Below are 24,973 nucleotides of genomic sequence, written 5' to 3'. Positions count from 1 at the left end.
ATTCAGTTTTCCGGATAGGAAAAGATCTCTCACCTCGTGTACAGTCCTGACCGACCCCTCTTTGTGCTATAACTGGTATATTCCCAAGATTACGAGTAGAGTGGATTCAGCAAGGGTCTGGGTATGTTTTATAGCGACCACGCGGGTTCTTCTACACTAGGTACTGATGACTACCGGTACGACAGTTGTTAACACAAGCCCAAAAGTCAATTTAGGCAACTACCTGCCTCCATAGATGTGCCGTGCCCACCTGTACAAATCCCAAAAATCTCTAAACACGATCGCAACGGCTATTTTTTCGCACTATTTCAATGCGACAAACGCGCACGTAATCCAACCGAAAAAAAAAGGTTTACACAACGTTCCAATTGTTTCGCGTGTATTTATATATATTTGCTTATAAATTATCACAAATACACACGCCAGTTTCTCGCAATTTAAATGGTGCAAAAAATAGCCCGTGCGATCGTGTTAGAGAGTTTTGGGATTTGTACAGGCGGGCACATAGGTACGTGGGCAGATGGGCAAGTGGAAAACCTTGGTATGGCTCTGCGTGGCGTGATATACCGACATCAATTATTACCGTACATCTATCCACATTGTTGGTATATACCGATACTGCGTGGCTATATATATACCTACACCCTTTGGCGAGCACTACGTAGCCTAAATGACCCCAATGGGCTACTACTACTCAATATGTTGCACATGTTCTAAATATACCCCCGAGGCCCCCGTCTGTGGCAGCCGTAGAATATCACCCACGCAAAAGCCCACTGACACGGTATGGCCTTGATGTTCCACGGGATCGAGTGTCGGTCGCCTGAATAAAACATATTCTCTCAATACTTCAGTGACGGGTAGAGTTCGCCGTGGACGCGTGCCGCGAGCTGCAAGTCATGGGTTTGCCATACGTTCAGCTGAACTATTAGATAAAAAAAAAAGGAAAAAAAAAACGAGAGCAAGATTCATGTGACTTGATTGATAGACAAAAAGAATGTGGTTGAGGGACGGCCATGCGTTTCCTCGAGTCGGATCGTCCAACTAACACGACTCATTCTCGCTTGTGATCCCATCTGATCTTGTTTCCGCGAGATAAACTCTCTGCCTTGTCTGGCATTCTCCTTGGATGTATAAATGCATCATGGTTAGACCTAAAAGGCCAAACTGCCAAGAATTACTTGATGTTTGGGAATGAAATCGCGCAGACATTGGATGCTATATTTGTGAGAAATGGGGGCTTATATCACCATCGACTTGACTTTTGGACTCGTACTTCAGGGGTTGCGAAAGATGGAAAAGGAATTACTTTACGAATAGTCTAAAAATAGCTAAATCATTAACTAGAGGGACTGCCGATCTTAGGAAATCCTCTAGGCAGGTCTGCATTACAACCGTAACCAAAACAATGCTTGCCGCCCCACCGAGGCAACTATAGACACCCCAGATATGTACCAAAAGCTCCATTTATCTCACATATCACTTCCCACCGACGGCTCTACCGCCTCTCTGGGCAGCCTCGTCGTACATCTTTTGGATGTCCTTCTTCCACTGCTCCTTGTCAATCCTCGTCACGCGGCGGTCGTACGTCACCAGTCCGTTGACCTCGCCCTCGACGTCGCTCGTCTGCGTGTAGACGGCGCCGGAGCACTCGAAGCGCTTGACCTGTTCGGCCAGCTCGTTCAGAAGCTGCGAGGCCCGGTAGTTGTACGAGTCGCCGGTGAGGTGGATCTCGTACGTCTGTGGGATGTCGCGGATGGCGTCGGCTACGTTCCACAGGCTTTTATTTTAGGTGGTGTTAGTAGAATGATAACAAGTAGATAAATAAATGACAAAGTAAAGGAAAAAAGGAAAAGAAAAAAAAAATCGGATACTCACTGCTCAATGGTAGTGTTCATTCCCAAGCCTCCAAACTCGCCCTGGAACCCAATCCGGGCGCTGTCATGCGGCCCGGCGGGCTGCGAGTAGAAGGGCGTGCCGCACTGCGGCGAGGCGTAGTGGTGGTTGTCGGAAAAGTCGCCAAATCCGTGATCGTTCCAGCCGCTGACGGCGTCGATCAGCCTTGTCGGGTCGAGGGCGCGCACGCGCTGGACGAGCGAGTTCTCGGGCCAGGGGGGGCCGTCGCGGCGCTGAGCCCAGCCCTCGTTGTAGATGACCCAGGTCACGATGGACGGGTACGACTTGTGCTCCTCGATCATGAGCTCCAGCTGTCGGCCGAACTCGGCCTGCTCGGCGTCGTTGGGCTGGCGGCCGTCGGCGCACATGGAGGGCATGTCCTGGATCACCATGAGACCGATCTCGTCGCAGGCGCGGTAGAAGAGGTCGGGTTCGATTTTAATCTGCGAGGTTTGTTAGTTTAGAGGGTAGATGGTTCAGAAGATCAGATAATTAAGGTCCGACAAAAGCAAACTTACATGCTTCCGAACCATGTTCATCCCAATGCTCTTGAGCAGCTTCAGATCAGACACCATGGCCTCATAGTTTGGTGGCGTGTGAAGTCCATCAGGCCAGTACCCCTGATCTAAGGTGCCGAATTGAAACACAAATTCGCCATTGAGCAGCGGCCTCTGTATGCCATTGACCTCACCACGACTGACGGTCCTGAAAGCCGTGTAGCTGCTCACACTGTCATCTCCCATCTTAACCGTCAGGTTGTACAGGGTCGGGCTCTCTGGCCACCAGACCTTGGGCGAGTTGACGGTGAACTGGAACTCCGTGTTGGCAGACCCCTTGCCAGACCCGACCTCGGTCCCAGACGCATCGGTAACCTTGACCTCGACCTCGGCCGTGGTCCCATTGGCGCTGCTGTGCGCCTTGACCGTCACTTTACCATCGCTGCCCGCCGCAACGTCGAGTTGCGTGATCCTCCCGGATGCCGGCACCGACTCGAGCCAGACGGTCTGCCAGATGCCCGAGCAGGCGCGGTAAAAGATGTGCGACGGCCTTGTCGTCTGCTTGCCGATGGGCGCAAACGACCCCTGCCTGTCGGTTGGGTCGCGCACCCACACGGTGAGGAGGTTGTCGGTGCCGTTCGAGGCCAGCGAGTCAGTGACGTCGACGCTGTAGCGGAAATACCCACCGACGTGGCTGGCCAGCTCCTTGCCGTTGACAAAGACGCGGCTCTCGTAGTCGACGGCCTCAAAGTTGATCAACACGCGCTTGCCGCTCGCCCGCCAGCCGTCAGGCACCGAGAACCTCCGCGCAAACCACATGAACTCTGCGTCGAGCTCCTGCAGGCCCGAGATCCCGCTCTCGACGCAGCTGGGAATCAAGGTCTCGCTGTCCAGCAGGCCCGAAGGCGGCTGCGCGGCGGTGCTGTTGTCTGTCTTGCGGAACGTCCAGATGCCGTTGAGGGTCTGCCAGTCGGGACGCTTGAGCAGCGGACGCGGGTGCTCGGGCCACGGGTTCGTGCCTAGCTTGTACGTCCAGTCCGTATCCAGCGGCGGCTTCTTGACCTCGTACTTTGTCGGCCCCTGTTGCCGGTTCTCCAGCAGCATGGGGCTCTGCGGGTGCGGTGATGCCAGCCCCGGCGACGCCGCACCGAGGAGGAGGGAGAGGAGAGGGAGTGCTAGGAAATGCATCATGATGAACTGAAAAACTTGACTTTTTTGCCCTTGACGTGTTTCATTCACGACGGCGATGTGATTAGCGCCCAACAGGTTTGTGCTAGGGCCTGTCCGTTCAAACGTCAGACCGCGCGTGGGATTTTCCAGTGGCACAAAGGGAGATTAAGAGAGGGAGGAAAAAAAAAAAGGTCGTACATGCAGGGTTTGACACATGTGCGCCATGGCCTGTATCTAATATACCCAGTCTTGTCCCTGCCTGACTTGTACAAGGTTGAGATGGAACTCGGCGGTTTAGGGGGCGGCCCGGATACCGTGCATTACCAAGTCGGAGGCTTTGAAGATGCTTGACCACATGCAGCCCAAAAAGCTTTCCTCTTTTTTTTTTTTTTGCCCCCTCCATTTCCTTTCACCCCGCCTCGTCAGACATCATATGATGCCTTGGAAAAGAAAGAGATTTGCAAGTTGTACAATTGCCCATTTGTGCTTGGCGTGCGTCGGTGTTGACAAAATTGAGTGGGTTTTGATCTGCACGAACATGTGTGCGGCTTTTGCGGGTTACATTTTGGCGTATGGGGCCTGAAATCTAAGATTTGGTTCGTTACCTTGTACTGGTATTTTGTTCTCTCTGAATGTGCCAGCCCCCCCCACCTAACATCACACCGTGACTTCTAAAAGTATTCATGTGCTAAGCCAAAAAAAAAAAAAAAAAAAAAAAAAAAATTGTGGGCGTGGGTTTACCGTTCATCAGAAGATGTCATCGGTGAAACAAGTTCGGTGGCTTGCGCTTTGCGGTCACAGTGTATACAAAAAGGCGCCACAAGCCAATTCTGTCCATGCAAGTACGGCGCTTGTTATGTCGATCAAGGTCTTCGTAAGCCAATTTTTTTTTTTTTTCCCCAACGTAGGCAGCAGTTGATTATTCTTGTTGTGCTAGTTCTTAGTCCCTTTTTTCCCGCAAAGATTTGGGGTCTGGTCAGCAATACAAAACACACAAAAAGGCACAGCATGGCAGGTTGAAAGGCACGGCGGCAGGTGGTGACGTGATGCCAAATCCCACGTCAAAAAAGGTCAAGGGAGTCGATCAACGCCCCACGATTGGCGATTGCGGGGATAGAGTGGATCAAATCCTGCCTTATTACTGTGCTCACTTGCTCAATCTCTGACCGAGTAATTTCAAATGGTGAACCTACTCGATGCGCAGCGCAGCTAAGCCCCTTGTCCATTCAAATTTTATTTCTCCTTTTTTTTTTTTTTTTTTTTTTTTTTTTTTTTTTTTTTTTTTTTTTCTTTGCTTGTCAGGATAATCTAACTACGCGATTCATCATTCATGCCACCGAAAAAGAACAAAATTCCCTACACAAGTCAGGGTTCTCTGCGCCATTCCAAAATATCATAATTACCAAGTTTAGGATGCTTGCATTCTATTTTGTTCCTGGTACAAGTTCCATGGTTCGCAGCCCGACCTGGAGGTAGTATGCATATCCCTTCATTAAACTCATGACCCTCGACTCGGAATGTCAGAATGAAATGTTACATCCGCAAATCTCCTCCAGAGCGGGGTACTTGTAGGAAACTGCCGTTGAGTGGATTCCATTGATGCAAACATAGGTCATCCTCAAGCCTTGCCTACTACGGGAAAAGCGAGCAGGTGACGTCCGAGGGGTGGTTTAGCAACAACATGATCAAATGCCCCAATTACCTCTTAGTTACTACCACCTACCACCTAAGGTACCTAGGCATGTCAGCAGCTGCATATTATGCCATTCGCAGCAACTGCACGCGAGTAGTAATTTCCCAGTGAATGAGCTTCATGGATTCCATGACCATGTGTGTATCCGTAATTGCCCACATGCAAAGTAGTCAACCGCCCATACCTTGATCCTAGGTTGCCATCGCCCAATGATAGACTTCGAAACTTACCGTCCAATGTGACCTTTCGAAATAGTACAAGGATCTCCCATGTTTTCCCCCCCTAAACCAGGCTGAATCTCGGGTTCCTGGCGCAAGATTCTTTCATCCCGTCTTTGTCTGCATGACTTGTTATTATTGCCTTTCCGACCGGAGCCGCACGTGCACCGGCATACCATCCTTGAACTTGGGCGGCCCTTCCTCGTTGACCATGTAGAGCCTGTTGCCATTGTGCGTGAACTTTTTCGCACCAGGGCCGACGTTGCCGCTACGAATTTTTTTGACGGACGCAATGTTAGCTTTGTTCATTCGAGAGCGGAAGAAGAAATCCCGTGGCTGAAAAAAGAATAATGCCAAGAGATGGGGAAAGAATGAACAACAACGAAGTCAAGAAAAAAAAAAACTAAAAAAAAAAAAAAAAACTCACCAAACAACATCCCACTCATCCCAATCACATTCGACATCAAACTCGGTCACCACGCATGCCACCGCCATCTTGAGCTCCACCATGGCCAGCGGCTGCCCGATGCAGTTCCTGGGCCCCTGCTCGAACGGCCGGTACCAGTTCTTCTGGTACTCGCCGGGGTGGAGCTCGTGCCCTTGGTCGACCAGCCACCTCTCGGGCACAAACTCGGCCGCGCGAGGCCAGACCGCCTCGTGCCGCATGATGGCGGAGCTCGCGTCCCAGAGGAGGTAGCCACCGACAGGGAAGACGACGCCTTCCTGACCGCTCCCCGGCGGGCCGTACAGATTGAAGCCTTCGGCGCCGATGCGCAGCGTGCCGACGTTTGGGTGCACGCGGAGCGTCTCCTTGATGACCGCGTTGGTGTAAACGAGCCCGTTGAGCAGGTGCGGCGACTCCCTGATCCTCTCCGCCGGCCTGTCGCCCAGGACCTCCCTGACCTCGGCCCGAACCTTCTCCAGCGCGGCCGGGTGCTCGGAGAGGAGCTTCAGGGTGCTCGTGAGCGCAAAAGTCGACGTGTCGTGGCCCGCAAACACCATCAGCTTGGCTTCGCCCATGACGTCCGCCGCCACGTCCACAAACGTGAGCTTGCGGTCCTCCTTGGCGCTGCTTGCCTCGGCGGCCTTGAACATGACGTGTGGGAGGTCGACGCGACCGGTCCCCGACGGCCATGACTTGTCCTCCTTGCCCCTCGTGTCGAATCGCCTCCGGACATAAGGGAGGAAGAAGTCGTCCATGCGCTGCTGTTGCTGCCAGACCTTGAACAGTCGCCAGGGGCTGTAGTAGCCCCAGATGTTGCCAATATGCAGGAACATGGCCTGCCGCGAAAGAATGTCCAGCACTCCTGTAGACACGACGCTCATTGAAGTTTTTTGTTCGTTGAAGCGCGTGCTCCTGGCCAAGAGCGAGCATACCCTCGTGTTAGCATCATCTCCGTGCGATTCATGGCTAAGTCCAAAAAACAAGAGGTAGGAAAATCACAAAATCACTAACAGGCAAAAGTGGTTGATCATATCCAACGTAAACAGCTCAACCGGCCTCTGGAGCCTAAACATGGGACCCCACTCCCCTCCCTTGCCCACCTTGCTCCTGAGACCCTCCAGAAACGCCTCGAGCTCGCCGACGAGCTCCGGCACCCAGGCCATGATGTTCTGCGGGCTAAAGAGCGGGTTCAAGGCCTTGCGTCGCTGGACCCACTCGTCGCCCTCGGCCGAGGTGACGTCTCTGTTCCCCGTCAGCGGCGCCATGAAGCGCTTCTGGTCCGGGAGCTTGCTCTGGTTGAACTCCTGCGTGAACTGCGCCGAGACGTCGCCCGAGAAGCTCATGGCCGTCGGCGGCATGAACGGCCACAGGTCGATGTACACGACCGGCGGCAGCTCCGAGACGGTCTCGGGGAACACGGACCGCCAGTTCTGCTGGATCTGCAGCGGCAGGAAGAGCGTCGCCGCGTCCGCCGGCAGCCCCGCCAGGATCTTGGGCATCAGCGGAAGGTGGCCCAGGATAGGGTTGTGTGGCATCATGGGCTGGGATGTGGTTAGTTTAGATTTTGGTGTTTGATGCGTGTCATTTTAAGGTTTTGCTTCTTCTCCTTTTGTTCTCGTCTCCTTCCCAAAACCTTGCTCTATTAGGAAAGGAAAAGCAACCCGAAAATAGCAGATTCAAACATACCACTCCCTGCTTCTGCAGCCGCTGGAACCTAGACCGGACCCTGTATCCCACGAAGGCATAATAGATGACCGCGAGGCCGATCAGCGCCGCCGTCGCCATCAATCCCAAGCGCACCAGTCTGTAGTCGACCTCGAACTGCGCAATCGCTTGCTGCAGTCGCCCGCAGAACGTTAGAACATGTTCGTGAAACATTATGTGAAGCGAGAGCTTCTACGCGCTCGGATTTTGTTGGCACTCTGCGACTATATTTTGTTGCCCTGTTGGCAAAACAAAAGGGTCTTAATGACGAAAAAGCGATCAGGACACCTCCCCAGAAAACCACAATTTGTTTGCCATGGGGTTCCTTCGCAGCACCAATCCCACCCCAAAATCCGCGACCGCAGATTGCTTGTGCTGCGTGGGAAAATTGTGGGACATTTCTGGTCGAATCTGTCCGTTCGCTGAAATGAGTGGATAATGCGTATCCATGTGGTGGACTCAACTCCAGGGTCCAGATTGGTCAAAACGTAAGGCTAGACAGGCGCCAAGCTAATAGTGCGTGGCAGGAATCAGAAAAAGGGGCAGGTTACAACTGCGACAGTCACGCGACAGCGACAAAGAGAGAGAGAGAAAAAAAAAGAGCAAGATATCATATGCACATATTATCATTCCAACAAAGGTTAGAAAACAACTAGAACGCGCAGACATAATTCGTAAAACAACCGCCCTTGATAACCCCCGTCAACCATGATGCCAGCAAGTCCATGCCCAAGTTGATATGCCAGAAGTGTACATAAACATTACGCTATAACGGTTGTTCCTCTACAAGGGAGAATGAGTGCCGAAACGCTGAAGAAAAGTGCACGCCCACTAAAGACTTGCTATCGTGATAATCCTTGTTTTGCCTGCAAATCGTCCGACAGTCAGTCAGTAAAGTCCTAGATAATAGGATCCAAAGCACGAGGATGATGAATATTTCACTGACCTTCATTTGCTCTATTCTTGCCTTGAGCTGGCTTGTCACCTCGGCAGCCCTCTTCCAGCTCTCGACTCCCTGCCCAGCAGCTGGTGCCGAAGATCCCGTTCGTTCGGAAGGCGCATAGTTACTCGCGCCGCTGGAATACTTCGGCCTCACACCGACGCTTTCGCCATCTCCCGCTTCCCTCCTGAACCCCCTGGCGGGGCTGCCTCTCCCGCTCGAGGTGCCACTGTTGGCGTACCGGAGCTCGGGGCTCATCATCTTGTTTCGCCCGTACGGTGGCGCACGGTGGTCGTCGCCATTCTCTTTCTCTTCACTATGCGTGCTCGCATAGCTGATCCTATTCCGGCCATTGCTGCCGCTTCCATATCCGCCCCTTTCGCTACCGTCCCTGAAGATGCCGACGTCATCTTGTGATGGAGATGGCACGCTGCCAGCCGGGCTGCGCGGGTCGTCGTGCTGCATGTGCATTCCCATGGCCTCAGCTTTTCCGAGCGCCCGCTTAAGGCGCTCCAGCTCGCGCCGTAGACGCTCATTTGTGCTCTCGGCGGCCTCGGCGTCGCTCCTAGCCCGGACGAGCTGCGTCTCCTTGGCCTTAATGCTCAGGACATCGCGCGTATGGTCTTCGATTAGGCCTGCGTTCTGATTCTTCAGTTCCTGAATCTCTGACATGAGTTTAGTGCGCTCATGTCGCGATTCCTCCACAAGTTTTGTCAACCGATCGTTGGCCGCACGAAGCTCCTCGAGCTCAGCGCGCTCAAGAGCCATTAGTCCTGATGACGGACCAGGCGAAGAAGGAGCCACTGGTGCTGCCGCTGGCGCCGCGGGCTTGGCGAGCGAGCGTCCAGCAAGACCGCCACGGCCCATCCCTAGCTTTGGTTGCGGTGGTGGCGCTGCATACTCGGGCTCGTCGTCCATAGCAGGCGGTGCAGCTGAGGGTGGCCGACGTGGAGATGCCATTGTTCCGGGGCCAGCGAGCGCGCGCTTGCCTGGTGGCTTCAGACCTCCCAGACCTGACGGCTTGGGCACGCCCAATTTGCCGCCAGCCGGGGCGGGACGCGATGTCGGTTGCGGCGCCAAAGGCTCTTCCTTGGGTGGTGGTGGGGCAGCAGCGGCCGGCTTTTTTGCGCCAGCCGGCGCTTTCTTGCCACCCATCAACCGCTTCGGTGGACCAGCTGCTGGTGCCGGCGTTTTGCCGATTATCGGTTTGGGCCGTTCCTTGGCCTTAACTTCGGCCGTCTCGAAAAACTCTTTTATCTTGTTCTTACGAATATCATCCAGGCCCTCAAGATGAGCATTCATCCCGCGCTCGCCAATAATCTTCATAATTGTTCCAAGAATCTCGGCACCGCTGGCTCGCAATGTCTCTGTCGACTCGGCGAGGAGTTTCTTGGCCGATTCCACCATGGTGTTTATTTCCGGTTTGGCAGGGACGTCTCTTGTCGTTCTTAAGCATCGTATCAGGAACTTTGCTGTTCCCTCCTTTACCTGAGGGTTCTTGTGAACCATGTAAGCAGTGATGTCCTCGAGACATTCTGACAGGCTTGTTGACATGAAGACTGCATCTAAAGCAGCACCCAGGGCGTCGGTTACGGTTGCCTTTTTCTCCTTCAACCTTTCAAGAATCGGCTGCATGACCACGCTTCTATACTTGCCGTAGGCTTTCCGCAGTCCTTTGGCCAAGGCCTCGAGACATTGTGCCGCCTGTATGACAACCGCAATGTTGGCGTCCTTCATACTCTTGGCAAACGCTCGGTTAATCTCGTTGAAATCGCCATCTTTGATACGAGGCACATTTAACAAGGCATAGAGCCCTTCCAATGCCTCTTTCCTGTCCTTCCATTTTGACGAAGCAATGTTATCGTGGAAAGATGCAGGCACTGCTTTCAGGACGTCTTGTGGCTCTGCGAGGTCAAACGCATCAATTTCTGCGGGCTCCTCTGGTTCTTCCTCACCTCCCTCGTAATCATCCCCACCCCCTACAGGCGCTCTCGCTTGTGCTTCTTGTTGAGATCGTAAGAGACGTTCTTGCTTTGGTGCAGGTTCCGCTCGTATCTTTTCAAACTGCGCCTCGAGATCCGTCTGTTGTGCCGGCTTCAGCTCGTTCCAGATCATGGGCTTCATCGCATCTCGCAGCCACCTGTAGAACTCGACGGTCAGGTTCGTGGCCTCGGCTCGGACATTCTTGTCCGCGTGGCCAAAGACCTTTGGAAGCGCCTTGAGGACTGGTTTCGGATCGGCCGTCTTGCAACCATAGTTGTGGAAGATCTGCGTCAGAGCGGCCAACGCAGCAGCAATGACCTTGGGTTGTTTCGCCGACAATATTGGCAGAATATCCTCAATGACAGGACCAGGCACGTCCAGTTCTATAAACAGTAAAAGAGCTTCGAGCGACGATGCCTTGGTGGCTGCCCTTGTTGAGGAGAGACCCTTCTCGAGAATGGGTGTGATTGCCTGGCCTCGTGTCCGCAAACATCCTTCCCTGCCACCGAACTTGAGAAATGCGCACAATGCGGCGATTCCTTCTTGTTGCGCCGCGACATTAGAGTCTGCTACTGCTGATTTGAAGAGGGAAGGATCTTGAAGGAATGGTCGGAAGGCTGGGTCGTGTTCGTCGGGTGTCTTCTCGAATTGTTTCGCGCCGTCTTCGTAGGCTTGCTTTCGGACTTTCCAGACCTAGATGGTAAAATTCTCTCGTCAATTCATCGTTGCTCCAGTAGCACAAGTAACCCAACTGGAAGCATGCGCACCTTGTGCACCCAACGGTCTGTCAGCGGCAAAGAGCTGAAATCCTCCTCTTGTTCCGCCATCGTGCTCTCTTTTGGTCGTCACCAAGGCTGCAAGGAGGTAGTCGATGGTTGGGTCCGTCGTTGGAACGGGTCGTCCGTTTATGTTCGATTCAAAGATTGGCAGGCCAGTCTCGTTGAACTCTATCGGCGAATTTTGTTAGTTCGGATGCAAGGAGGAGAATACGTGCAGCTCGGATTCGGAGCAGGTATTCAGGCCGAATCAATTTAACAGGAAATCTCCCGCAAAAGCCGCAGGTCAAAACGTTCTGTGCAATGATGCCCGAGGCGGTGTGGCAGTCGGAGGGGCGGTTCGACGTACTTTGCCTTGCTCCGCAAATGTTCGAAGGAAATATTTCCTGGATGATTCAGGTTTTATGAAGAGACGACCGAGTTCTATGCGCCGAGGAGAGCTGCGGTCGTATCGGGTACTGTTGCTGCGTAATTGTGGTGAAGCTGCTTAAGTCGGGCATCCAGATGACGTCCAGTGCAAAAAATCGAGTAGCGCCTGAGACGGGGAGCACAAAGCAGCGGGAGAGGGGCTAATGCAAGTCTGGAATGGTTATCGAGCAAGATCGTTATAGAATTCTGCGTCAAACCCTCAAACCAATGTGTTTCAGCGCGGCAACGTCTTCGTTGAAGATGTCGTGGACGTTGGGGTGCATTGACATGCGATTTCCTTTGATTAATCCAATGATCGCGCCCGCGTCTAATTTTTGGCGTCCCCTCCAGCCCGCCAGAACAGAACCCCCTGGACATGGTTGTGTTGACTGCTCCTGTCGAAGTGGAGTGTTTGTGCCTAAAGTCGCCCAATCAGCTCCACCCTTGCTTATTGCTACGGGAACAGGCCTTCCGATCGGCACTTGACAGTACCTTATCGTCGTGGCCCAGGTCACCTGACGTGACCACGCAACAAACAACAAGAAACTTGAGCAGTTGGACCTCGCTTGGCTTGGCTTCGGGACAAATCTTGCGAATAATTGTGTCCCCTGCACTGCACCTACCCGCCTTGCCGCGCCCTGTAATGATTTGCTTGCATGGATGCATGGCGGGTTGGAGCGACAGACAAAAGCAATTATTTGCCACATTATGATCTAATTTTGACTTTCTTTGAACCCTTTACTGTACTATGGTCGATATGCCAGGGTCTTATTGTTGTACAATCTGAACTGAACCATCATCAAGACCATCATTGATACACATAACACATCCTCCGCAAATCAGCGCTCACCTCGAGCTAAAACATGGCATAAACTTTCCATCCAGCACATTTACAGAATCAAGTCAAGAAATCTGTGGTCTACATCCCAGAAGAAGGGAGAAAGAAAGAAAGAAAGAAGGACCCCCATGACGTGCCAAGTTCTCGGATCCCCTGGCAATATGATCACTCCGTCTTGGTCAACCGCGGCCTCTTTGTCATGCAGCGATCAATATCACGAGCGCAACCAGGGGCGTAAGCTCCGATCGCCCAGCGATGAATCTCGTTCACCCAACTCAGCAGGTACCAAACTGACGCTTGCTGCCGTAGAGTACCAGACATCATTTCGAATGCTGTACATCCAGTCCACCTCATTTGCCCAGTGAGGTTTCTTGAGGTGTCATCATTGGTATTGCCTCGATTGCCATGCTCATTTCCGGGGCTGTCAGGTTGAAACATTCGCACAGTGAAGCCCGTCTCCGACATAACGATACCATAGTGTTTGATATCCTGGAGCGGGTCGCCGCAATCTCTTGCATCCCATGTGGGCTCTTCGACCAACTTGTTCACCGACATCTCGCGTAGAAGATATCGGTTGTAAAGGGCTATGCCCGCATTTCTTGCCATTCTGTTCATGCAGCCAAACTCGCCATCGCCTTCTCGCCAAAACTCAATGGTCAAATACGGCAGGATGATTCGATTGTCAAGCTGCATAGTCAGACCGACAAACGACTCGGACCAGCTTCTGCCAAAGCCAAGCGTCTGGACCCAGTAGCTGCAATCCGAAGGATCACTGTCTACGAGGCTGTAGATGCAAGGTTGAATTATGGGAGGAGTGGCAGCATTTGTGGGGTTGCTCCCGAAGCCAGTGTTTGGGGTGGCCAGACGAGTGCTTAGTCGTCGCTCAATTTGGAAGCAGTTCAGTGCCCTCCAAAAGTGTGGCGGGAGACCAAAGCTTGTTTTTCGAAACAGGAGGCTCATAACTTCAGCCTTTTTCGTCTCGATTGTAGCATTTGGACATCTCAGCAACGCGTTGTAGCTCTGCACAAAGTCTTTGATCAGCGATGGCGAGACCCAAACCTCGGCAAGGCCGTGGGCGGACAACTCCCCATCTTCTTTTGGTATCCGATGAAAGTTATTGTTTGTCGGATTAGTGTCAAAGTGGTCGTTCGCATCATAAAACTTGGGGGTGTCGCGGATCTTGATCCCGTGCGGAAGCAAGACGTTCATGCGATACTCGACTGACGATGGTGGCATATTGTTGGTCGCTATATCATGACTGAATCCGAAGTTTGTTGGCGCATTGAAGGCGGCAAAAGGGTTCGTGCGATGGACAATTGCTGATTCGTAACAGTCCTGTGGCCTCAAACCCTCATCGTCAAGGCGGGCACGCGTTCTTCGGTCGCCCGGAGGCGTTGCTCGACGGCGGCGGTTCTTCCTGACCATGATATCGATTGAAACCTGCGCTAGGAACTCTTCTCGTTATTACCACTAGCCAGGCTTGTTTCTTGATCGGGGTAGGTGGCCATTATCGCAGATGTCTGTACAGACATGGCACATCTCAACTTGAGAATCTCATAATGCTGCTGCTGGCAGTGGTAGACTTGATGGAACTGACGCAACTTTACCTCTAGTAGCGGTGAACAGTCAATTCTAGTATCACAACAATGACCCGTTGTAGCTGAAGACGAAGAGAACTCAGCTGGTAGCACTAACTACCACAAAGTTCAAGATGGTAAAGATCCAAGTTGAAGTGATGGTACAAAACAAGTGGTAGAAGATGAGGGTGCATTCAGAGAACCGGAGGGCCATGAAAGAGAGGAATTAAATACAATGAAAAGAGAGGAAAGAATGGGATTTTCTGTAAAGATCTTGTGAAGAGGAAAGCTTGAAGAACATGTTAGACTCGATCTGGAAGCTGAAGGCAAAAGGTTTGAACGCCTGCTCTCTGGGTGAGCGAAGAGTGATGAGAAAAGACCAGCATGTTCAGAAAATTCAGATTCGAAAAATTCAGATCATTTCCACCATGGAAGGCAGCCTAAACCTGGACTGAGAATGAGTTGGGAAAGGAATTCCAAACTAGGAAGCCACGATTTGCAACCCAGGAAGTATGGTATTTGTGGGTCCGGTAACGGCGAGAGCTGGAGAGACCGGCTTCGATACTTTGTAGACATGCCAACAGAAAACGTTGTCGAACAGAGGGGCAAAGTGGAGCGCATTTCGTTGAAACTGCAATATTATGATCATTGTATGCTTGGAAGCCATGCTTGGCCTCCTTGATATTTCGCATACAACTCCTTCTACGTAATTATTCAAAGATATTACCGGTGCATTTGAAGCATTCCTTGTGCAGGTCAACCGCTTTTTTGCATTAATTGTATCTGAACAGGTCACGCATCAAGGAGCCCCGGGTTTCAGCAAAATTATCTTGGGTGTCTTCGAGATACAGGGTCAGGTAATTCCTCATGACCAGAGACCTTAATTTGCAATTCCATCTTGTTTACTAGCAAGGAAACTGTGGTACTATCCAAGCTTGCCCCATAACATTGCAGAGCAGCAAAAAGAATTACAGGCCATAAAGTTCGACCGTTCGAGACCACCGACTTCGTGAAATGCCATGGATACGCCAGACACTCATTGTAGAGGTCATCTGTGGGACTTGAAAAATTCTTGATCCTGTCGAGAGAGCTTCGCCTGAGCCGCTTGAAACTCTAGACTCCTCGGATCATAGACCCTCGCCCGTTTGTCAGGATCCGCAGCACTTGCTTCAATGTCGTTCACACTCTTAATCACCACGTTTATATCATCAGCCACCTCAGTCAGCATGTTCTTGATTGCAAGATTGGTGACTTGATCGACTAGTAGCGACACTTGAGCTCGCGCGTCGTTGAGCAACTGGTGGATTGAGGCCAAGCCGGTTCGTTGCTGGCTGTTGAGCAGCGGCTCAGTTGCCGCGTGGGGTGCACCGGTAGCCATCTCCGCAAGCTATGCGTACTTTGGAAGAAAAAATATGAGCCCGGACTGATTTTAATCCTTGTATATGCCACAGTAAGTATTTTGAATGGGTTGGAAGTCTCGGATTTTATGGTTAATGGCCTGACAGTGTGTCAGTCTGCAGCCACAAGAATCCGCAACAGCCCAAAGTCTGAGTAGACTTCCATACAAGACGGTAAACAAACCAAATATTGGATGTCAATATGTTAGTAGGTGGATAAAATTAAGGCCTGCCAAAACCCGCCCATGGGGGCCCGCGCCGGCCCAAATAGGTGGGTCGGGGGGCCCGCGGGTAGACTGTAATATTTATGGGGGGGCCCAACCCGGCCCAAATTTGAACGCGGGTTTTCTTGGCAGCCCGCGGGCCCCCGTAAGTAAAGCCCGTAAATACGTAAATATTTCAAAATTAACATTTGTAAAATTCCGAAGGAAATTATACCAAAATAAACGTAATATAAAATAATATATTTTCCAATATAATTATTATTATTATTATTATTATTATTATTATTATTATAATTATTGTTTTTTTTTCGTATATAATAAATTAAATTATAATAAAAATAAAAATAACAAATATTAATTGTAATGTTTTTTTTTATTAACCGAATATAAAATACGAAAAAAAACAATTTATTTAACAGTATTTTATATTTGAGAATTTTTCAAATTACGCCCATACGATATATTATTCCGTACCCGTTTTAACGCCCTAATTGGAATTTCCATAAAAATTTTGCTATATTTTAATCCAATTTAAATAAAAATAAATAATATAGGTATACGGTTAATATTAACCCGGATTGGGGTATTATTAACGGTTATTTCGATAATATTATTTTTATCGGAATTAAAATTATTATTTAATTTATCCAAATTGTGGATAAAACCGACGAATTCCGTAAACTTATTATATTTAGCTTTTTCGTTTTCCGGGTTTAAATATTCGTTTTCCACGATAATAATTTTAATACCGATTAAAAAAATAAATTTTTTTTAATCGAAATATAAATAATAATACGATTGCGAATAGCAAATAAATTTAGGAAATATTAATTAAAACCGATAAAATTACCTAATTATAATTATAAACGTTTAATAAAAATTAAAATAGCAGGTATAATTAAAATATCGCGGGTAATTTGGGCGAATTTTGGGAATTTTATTTTATATATAACCCACCAATTAAAAATATTATTATCGTTTTCTATAATTAAATATAAATAAAAATTAATATATATAATTATCCGTATAATTATCCGTATAATTATTTATATTTTAAATTATAATAAAATTAATATATTACGCATTTTATATTAAAAACATTTTAATTTTTAACCGGATATTTTTTTCGACGAATCGATCGATAAGGTATAAAAATTTTATCGGGTTTAAATTTTAATTGTTTATATATTTGGATTTTTTCGGATTTGGTTTACGTTATAAAATAAATAAAACCGGATTAATACCCGGTTAAATTAACTTTTTTTTCGGGTAGAAATTCGGATTTCGTTTTTTCGAATATAATTCGGTTAAACGTTTAATCCTTTTGGCGATTAAATCTTTTACGCGTTAATTAATATATTTTATATAATACCGCAAACGGTTTTTTCGAAAATCCGTACGCGTCGGGGAAATTAAAATAACGGTTAAAAAATAAAATTTTTTAACGTAATAACGTTAAATTAAATCGATATATTTATCCAATTTTATTCGTACCGTTAAAATTACGGCTTTTAAATTGGTATATTATCCCGTTTATGGATATTTTCGAACTTTTAATTAAAATTTGCGTTCGAAATTGGTAAAAATTATACCGATAATTTTTAATTTAAATAATACGTATATAATTATTTCCATTTTATTTGCCCCAAAAACGTTGGTAAAAACCGTTATAATTTTAATTGTCGTTAATAAACATTTTAAAATAATCCAACTTTCGTTAAAAATTTGAAATTTAATTAAAATGGTATTAACCGGATCGTTTTAACCATTTGGCGAAATAAAATATTGTTAAATAAATATTTTTATAATTTAACGAAATTAAAAAGTACGCGTAATAATTAAAATAGTCGAATTTTATTTAATTTGGATATTTTTAATTAATAATCGAGGGCTTTTAAATTTATATTTACCGGTAAATTATTATAAATTATAAAAAATTTTTATCCGTTTGGGGTTTTAATAAAATAAAACCGCCAAATATTTTAATTAATATAAAATATTAGGTTAAATAATATTCGAATTATTTAATATATTGGTATTATTTATTTAAACGATAATATATTTTGGAAAAATATCCCACGTTTTATTTTCGTCCGTACCATTAATAATTAAATCCTCGTTATTATAAAAATTAACCAACAAAACGCGGAAATTTGTTTTGGTAATATAAAAATTTTAATATATAACCCTTTTTACAAATTGTAAAACGTAGGTTATATAAAATAATTGGAAAATTTTTAATTGCATTTGTAATTAGGAATTATAAGCCCGAAATTCCGCCGCCACGTTATTAACGCGAAAATTAAATATATTATCGGCCGTAATAACCAATATTTTATTTTCCAATTTATATTTTACAATAATTTAGGCCGTAAATTTTACCAATTATTTTTTTATTTTTTTAACGTTGGTTATAATAAAATCCAAAATAATATAACGGCGTATTTAATTATTATTTACGTAAACGGCCATAATATTCCAAAAAACGTATTTTAAATTTGGATTAGTCCACGCGTTAATAATTAAAAATATTTTCCCCTTTCGGGAAATATTGGCCAATATTTGGATAATAATATTTTTAACCATTATTTTGTATTTTTTGGTAAATATTTGTGGCGAAAGGACCTTTTATTAATCGTTTCGGGTTTATATAAACAATTTAAATTCCAAATCGTATATAATATTAAATTTTTTCCGCAGCGAAATATAAAATCGGACGTAAAATTTTTTAATTTTATTTTTCGAATATTATTATACGTTTTTGGCCTATACGAATATATAATATTTTATTAACGTTACGTAAATAAAAAAATAATATATAAAATAAATAAATTTAAATTATAATGGATAATTATATGGATAATTATATAAATGATTATATTTTTTTAAAAAAAAGTAATTTACCAGCCGAAAATCGACGTTAGTTAATATAATATTACCGAACGTCGTTTAAATTTCCAATCCCTTTCGGGTATAGGCGATAATATTGCAATACCGTATAAAAATGTTTATTCCGCTATATTATTATTAGCTTTTTTTATTAAATTGGAAATATTTTAATATTTATATATATTATTTGTAAATAACGTATAATTCGCCGTTATTTCGGGAAAATTTCTATTGGTAAAATTTCCAAATTTTTGCCAATTTGGGTTTTTGGAACGTTTTTAAAATTAAATCGATTTTATTTTTTTTTGGAATCCAACGGCGAAACCAAAAACCAATAACGAATAAATTAAAAAAATTATTTTATAATTTAAAAATATATAAATAATAAACGTTGTTTTTTCCGCCGTTTACCACAAATTTATTATAATCCGTAAATTTGTAATTTGTAAATAACGTAACGATAAATTCCGTTTCGGTATTTTGGTTAAAATTTAAAAGGAAATTATTTTCGTTTAAATTTACGTTAAATTAATATTATACGGGCGTTTTTACGTTCGAAATTTTATTATAAAATTCGTTAATAAATTTAACATTTAGGGAAAATAATCTTTCGATTAATTCCCCAAAAAATTTGTTAATTTATCCATTATAATTATATAGTTAAAAATTAAAAAAAAAAAAAAAAAAGAAATTTGGAAAATTGACGAACTTTTTTTTTTTCCAAATTATCGCCATTATTTGTATAATAAATTATAATACGAATAAAATAAAAATATCGCGGATAATTACCGGTTTTTAAATAAAAATTTCCAAATATTAAATAAATTTTCACCTATTTAATTTTTATTTTATATTGGCTAATCGAAATTAAATTTCCTATTTTTATTAATTATACCCAATTTATACCGTTAAACCCGATCGAATAATTAAATCCTTAATTATCCGTTCGATTATAAAAAATATTAAAAACACTACCCCCGGATATAATTTTATCCCAAAATCCAATTATAAAACGAAATCGAACGAAAAAAATTGCGAAAAAAACGACGGAAAACAAACCACCAATTCGAAAAAATGGCCGTATTAATAACCGAATAATAAAAAAAAATAATAAACGAAAAATTATACAAAATAATTTAAACCTAAAAGTAAATATAAATTATAATAATTATATTAAATAATTATATATTAATATATTATTTTAATTATTATATTAAAAAATATTCGCCGTTTATAATCCAATACGGATTTATTAATACCCAAAATTGCTTTCCAACGTATAATAAAGGATTTAATAAATACGGTTACGTTTTACGTTCGTTTACATATCCAAATTAAGGTTTTAATAATTTTACAAAAAACCGGGGAAATATTTTTAGTACAATTATTTACGGTTTCGAATTTGGCTGTTATTTACGCCAAACGGGTTACGGTATTTACCAAAAATATATCCCTTATCCGATTTATTTTACAAATAATAGGGTATAAAATAAAATTTTAATAAATAATATTTACCTATTTTTATATTTATTTACCTATATACTTTTTTATTTATTTAAATTATATTCGTTTTATTTATTTTATTTGTTTAAACTAATTAAAATATATTAATTTATTTAACGCAAAATTATAAATAAAAAAAAATTTTAATTCTAATTTTTTTTACTAATTTTAAAAAGGGTTGGAAAATAAAAACCTTTTTTACCGTTAAAATTATATTATATTAATTTTAATAATTATTATAATTTAATTTTTTATATTTTAATTTTAAAATATAAAAAAATCCCGTAATTATCCATTATAACCGTATTTGGGTATAATTTTACACTATAGGCAAAAAGTTTCCCTCAAATTCCTTAAACATTTTATTATAAATAGGTTTTATAACCAATATTTATAACCCTTTTATTTTTTTATTTATTACCTCGCCAAAATCGGGTATTCCAACCTAATCGGCGGCAATAAATAAAAATATAACCCATTCCTGGACATTTTCCTAAATAACCATTCGGTAAATTATTCCAATCAATTTGTTAAATATATTTATATATATTTTATAAAACGTTTATTTGGCTTAAATGCGGCGTATAGGGGTTTTACGATTAAATACCCTATATAATTTTTACGCGCGGAATTTAACGGTATTTATAATATAAATATAATTTACAATTAAAAATTTAAATACGTTATAACAAATAAAAACGCGTAACAAAATTCCTTTAATAAGGGTAAAAAATTAAATAAACGTAAAATAAACCGTTTTATATTATAATTATTAAATTTGGTATTATAATTTTTAATTTGGGGAATATTTATTTTATTTTATCCTCGAATATTTGGTATATTTAATTTATATTATAATTATAAACCGCAATATTTTTTGCCCAATAATATATTTTGGTAATTAAATACGTAACCAGGAAATATTAATACCGATATATAATATAATAAACGGAACCACGTATTATTTAATATTATTAATTAAAAAAAATAATAACCATTTTATATAACCATTAATTATTTACCAATTTAACCATTTTTTTTTGGAAAAACGTTAATATATTACCAAAATAAGTAATTTTGTAGCGAATTTGGCGTATTATTTTACCAATTTTCATAATATTGGTAAGCGAAACGCCCTTAAAAAAATTGTAAAAAGTTTGGCGGACGAATTTATTTACTTTATTTTAATAATTAGCCTGTTATAATAATAAAATAGCGACCATTTTTTCCTATTTAAATATTATTTTTTTAGCTTTTTTAATAGGGATTTAAAAAAAAGTTTCGAAAACGTCCTCCAAATCGTTAAAATTATCCACGTTTTTCCAATATTCGTTATTAATTGGGGCGGGGGTACGTACTTTTAAACCAAATTTGGATTATAAATTTTTCCAATATTAATTTTAACGTTTTTTAAATAATTATAAAAAATAATTATTATAATTTTATTATTTTAAATAATTATATGGAATAATTATTTATTTTTTGGCAATAAATTTTATTTTAAATTTATTTTCCATTTATTTTTATTTAAATTTAATTAACGTTATATATTTATAACCAACGCGTAATTTCGATTTTTACCGCGATAATATTATATTAAATCGTTTACGCGCGCGGTTTACAAATAATTTAATTTTATCGCCATTATTTGCTTATTTTTTAAATTTTTTATTGCGGTTTCGTAAATTCTGGGTTTTGCGACCGATATTGTCATTTATTTTACGTTTGGGTATTATTTTTAATTAATTTTTAATTACAATTAAAACCATTGTAAAAAATGCAGATTTTTACCCATATTTGCTAACAATATTTATTTTTGCAAATGGTAGTTTTTCCAATATAAAACAAAACCGCGATCGAATTGTAAGGTTGTAAAATTTGTAAAAATCTAAAATTTTTATTATTATAATTAAATTCCAAAATTCGGAAATTTTTTTGCAAACGGTACCTTTTTAATTAGGTTGGCCCCATACCCACCCCGTATTTTATCCAATTAAAAAAACGCTACTATTTAAAAAAAATTTTACGTTAATTTTAATCGGGTTTAATTTTATTTTCCTATAATTTTCACTTTTTTTTTTGGTAATCGCGCAATAATTTTCGGTTTTTTACCCGATTATTTATCCAATTTTAATTATTACCGATTTAAATCGTTTATTTGGTAACCATTTTTTATAACCATTTTATTATTTAATTTTAATTAATTATAATATTTCCCCTTTTATATTTTACTTCCGTTAAAACGTTTTATAAAATTTTTAAAATAAAAATAATACGCAAATTTTATACGGGTAAAACGCCCAAAATACCTTTTAAAACCGCGGATAAAGGAAATATCGCCAAAAAACGTAAAAATATACGTTTTAAACCCGGTAATATATTTTTATTTTCCTATTATATATTTAATTTATTTATTTAATTTTATTTTAATTATTATTTTACGGGAAATTTAAAAAATATAGCGAATTTTCGATTTAATTATTCCCAAAATACCTTTTTAACGTTTAATCCGAAAAATTACCCACGAATATTTACCTAATTGCAAATTTTTTACGTTTATTATCGCGGTTTTATAAAAAATTATTAAAACGTTTTTTACCAATTTTTTTATTGGTAAATTCTTTTATTTTTTTATATTATAACCATCCATTATAACCATTTTAATATAAAATAATTTCCAATTTTTACGCTATATACGTTCGCCGTATTATTATTTAAATTAAAAATATAAATTTCGTTAAATTTATTTTTAATATTATAAATAATTGGACGTACCCGTACGTTAATATACAATCTAAATTTATATTTTACAACGTTATACCCGTTATAAATGGCCCCAAATCCAAAAAAAAACAAACAAACCGTTTATTTTAATATAAATAAACCTTTTAATTAAAAATTATTATAATTTTTTATTACGCAACGTTCGCAAATAAACGGAAAAATAAATGGTAAAATTTTTATTATTAAATAATATATTACCCCGGAAAAAATTTCCAAACCTAATTTTAAATTTTCGGTTAAAAACCTGTTTCCGGTCCAAAAAAAAAACGAATTAAATATTTTACCGTTTAAATTATTTAATTTTATTTTTTATATCGTTAAAAAAATTTTTAACGATAATAAAAAATTTTTTGGCGATAACGCCGAATTTAACCAAAATAAAAAAAAAATTAATTTATTATTATATTTAAAAAAATAATAATACGTTTTATTTTAATTTAATAATTTAATATAATATAAAATAATTATAAAAAATAATTATAATTTTTTAAAATTTGCGTTATTTTATTTAATTAAATATATAAATATTTTATTTTTCCTAATAATTTTTTCGTAAATTTTGAATTTGTACAAAACCCGCGGGTTACCCAATTCGGGCCAAGCCCGCGAGCCCGCGGGCCCCCATTAACCCGCCAAGAAAACCCATGGGTTTTTACGGGCCCCCATTCTAGTCCCATGGGTTAATGGGCCGGGCCGGGCCCCCAAGCTTTTCGGGCTTTGGCAGGCTTTAGATAAAATTTCCTTGCACCCGTTTTTTTTTTTTTTTTTTTTTTTTGTTTACCTCGCTGTGTGCATGTACACAGGTTCGGAATCACTAGAGTAAGCGAAAATGACTGAACTATCTACGCGTCTCCTTCTTGTATGGGTCAATGACTTGTTTGATCCCTGATTTTGAACTCTCCCCATAAACACAAGCTCCCAAGAGGTTCGATTTGTACGCACACAGCTTGACGGGTTGTTTCTTACCACAACCAGAGGCTCATAAGAGTCAGCTTATGGGCTATCCAGTGGGATGCTGCGGATCTGAGACAAACGAAACTGTCAATTTTACTATTCGAAACCGCCATACCATATCTCGCTTACAAAGGCTCGCGCCGCTATCCTGTTTGCTGTTTGTACACCAGTCACCATCTCTGCAACCGTCACTGCCTAATCATCTTCTCTTCCCTTTCCGTTTGCTTTCGGTCGGCCCGTTAATCAGCCGGCTCATCACCAGTCCGCCAAGCCTGGCGATAACGGCCTTCTTATTGGGGTTGTGATCGGGGTGCTTATCAATCGCCGCCTCGATTGCCGCAGCCGAAAACGCCGCCGTCGCGACCCTCCTCCCCTTTGGCCCCCTCCACGGCCCTGGCTCGTTGCGCACACGAATCGCCTCCACAGCCCCAGCGGCCAACCCCGCCAGCAGCGCCTGCTTGATCCTCTCACTATGGTCAAGTTCCCGCCCGTGCTTGCTCTTGTCCCTTTTTCTGCTCTTCTCACCGCCGCGCTCGCTGCCGCGCACACTCCTGGCCCCAGACGTTTGTCCACCACGGCTCTTTGCGGTGACGCGCGTGTGGACTGAGCTTGCGCGACTGCCCACGCTCCTGCTGCGGCTTCGACTGCGACTGCGATCCGAGTCGGCCAAGCTCAGGCTCCTCTGGGTGGCGCGGGTATGGCCCGACGCCGCGGTCATGTCGCTCTTGGCGTCCGGGGAAGGCTCCCGCTTGGTCGATGTCGAGCGCACGACGAGGTCCTTTATCCTGTTGGTCACCTCCTTGAGGGATCTGTTCCTGGGCTTACGCTTCTCGGCCGGCTTGGTCGCCTGTTTGCTGTCCCGCTCACTATCGTAGGACTCGTGTCGGTAGGCATAGTTGTCGTCATACCATTGGCGGCCGCGGTCGTACGCTGGGTAGCGGTCATCTTTTTGGTATCGAGGCGGTGGATTTCTGCCGTATTGACTCTTGTAGTTGTAGTCATCGTAGCTATCCCGTCGGCGACGGCCTCGGGGGCTATGTGACGACATTCTTTTGGTTTTCTGTTTGTTTGTTTTTT

The 24,973-nt window shown here is 42.8% G+C and overlaps 5 protein-coding genes across 5 annotated transcripts; all 5 read right to left on the bottom strand.

The window, feature by feature from the left end:
• Positions 1 to 1,294: 1,294 nt before the first annotated feature.
• PgNI_12072 (uncharacterized protein) lies at positions 1,295 to 3,996 on the bottom strand. Its single transcript, XM_031132029.1, has 3 exons — positions 2,415 to 3,996; positions 1,879 to 2,339; positions 1,295 to 1,780 (listed from the first exon to the last, which is right to left on the bottom strand). The coding sequence occupies exons 1-3, from the start codon at positions 3,582 to 3,584 to the stop codon at positions 1,480 to 1,482; spliced, it is 1,932 nt and encodes a 643-aa protein (XP_030977134.1). The 5' UTR covers positions 3,585 to 3,996; the 3' UTR covers positions 1,295 to 1,479.
• A 1,226-nt stretch (positions 3,997 to 5,222) lies between these two features.
• Positions 5,223 to 12,040, bottom strand: PgNI_12071 (uncharacterized protein). Its single transcript, XM_031132028.1, has 7 exons — positions 11,672 to 12,040; positions 11,314 to 11,493; positions 8,570 to 11,239; positions 7,606 to 7,755; positions 6,931 to 7,460; positions 5,902 to 6,831; positions 5,223 to 5,742 (listed from the first exon to the last, which is right to left on the bottom strand). The coding sequence occupies exons 2-7, from the start codon at positions 11,371 to 11,373 to the stop codon at positions 5,610 to 5,612; spliced, it is 4,473 nt and encodes a 1,490-aa protein (XP_030977096.1). The 5' UTR covers positions 11,374 to 11,493; positions 11,672 to 12,040; the 3' UTR covers positions 5,223 to 5,609.
• Positions 12,041 to 12,733: 693 nt separating this feature from the next.
• Positions 12,734 to 13,993, bottom strand: PgNI_12070 (uncharacterized protein; the record flags this gene model as incomplete). Its single annotated transcript, XM_031132027.1, has 1 exon — positions 12,734 to 13,993. One exon carries the CDS (start codon positions 13,991 to 13,993, stop codon positions 12,734 to 12,736), a length of 1,260 nt encoding a protein of 419 aa, XP_030977057.1.
• Positions 13,994 to 15,193: 1,200 nt separating this feature from the next.
• On the bottom strand, positions 15,194 to 15,523 carry PgNI_12069 (uncharacterized protein; the record flags this gene model as incomplete). Its single annotated transcript, XM_031132026.1, has 1 exon — positions 15,194 to 15,523. The coding sequence occupies one exon, from the start codon at positions 15,521 to 15,523 to the stop codon at positions 15,194 to 15,196; it is 330 nt and encodes a 109-aa protein (XP_030977316.1).
• Positions 15,524 to 24,095: 8,572 nt separating this feature from the next.
• Positions 24,096 to 24,944, bottom strand: PgNI_12068 (uncharacterized protein; the record flags this gene model as incomplete). The annotated part of the gene is made up of 1 exon (XM_031132025.1): positions 24,096 to 24,944. One exon carries the CDS (start codon positions 24,942 to 24,944, stop codon positions 24,096 to 24,098), a length of 849 nt encoding a protein of 282 aa, XP_030977315.1.
• Between the last annotated feature and the right edge of the window lie 29 nt (positions 24,945 to 24,973).

Source organism: Pyricularia grisea (assembly GCF_004355905.1).
Source record: "Pyricularia grisea strain NI907 chromosome Unknown Pyricularia_grisea_NI907_Scaffold_8, whole genome shotgun sequence".
NCBI classification, from domain to species: Eukaryota; Fungi; Ascomycota; class Sordariomycetes; order Magnaporthales; family Pyriculariaceae; genus Pyricularia; species Pyricularia grisea.
Note: the sequence above shows the minus strand (reverse complement) of the source record. Positions and strands in the feature narration are given on the sequence as shown.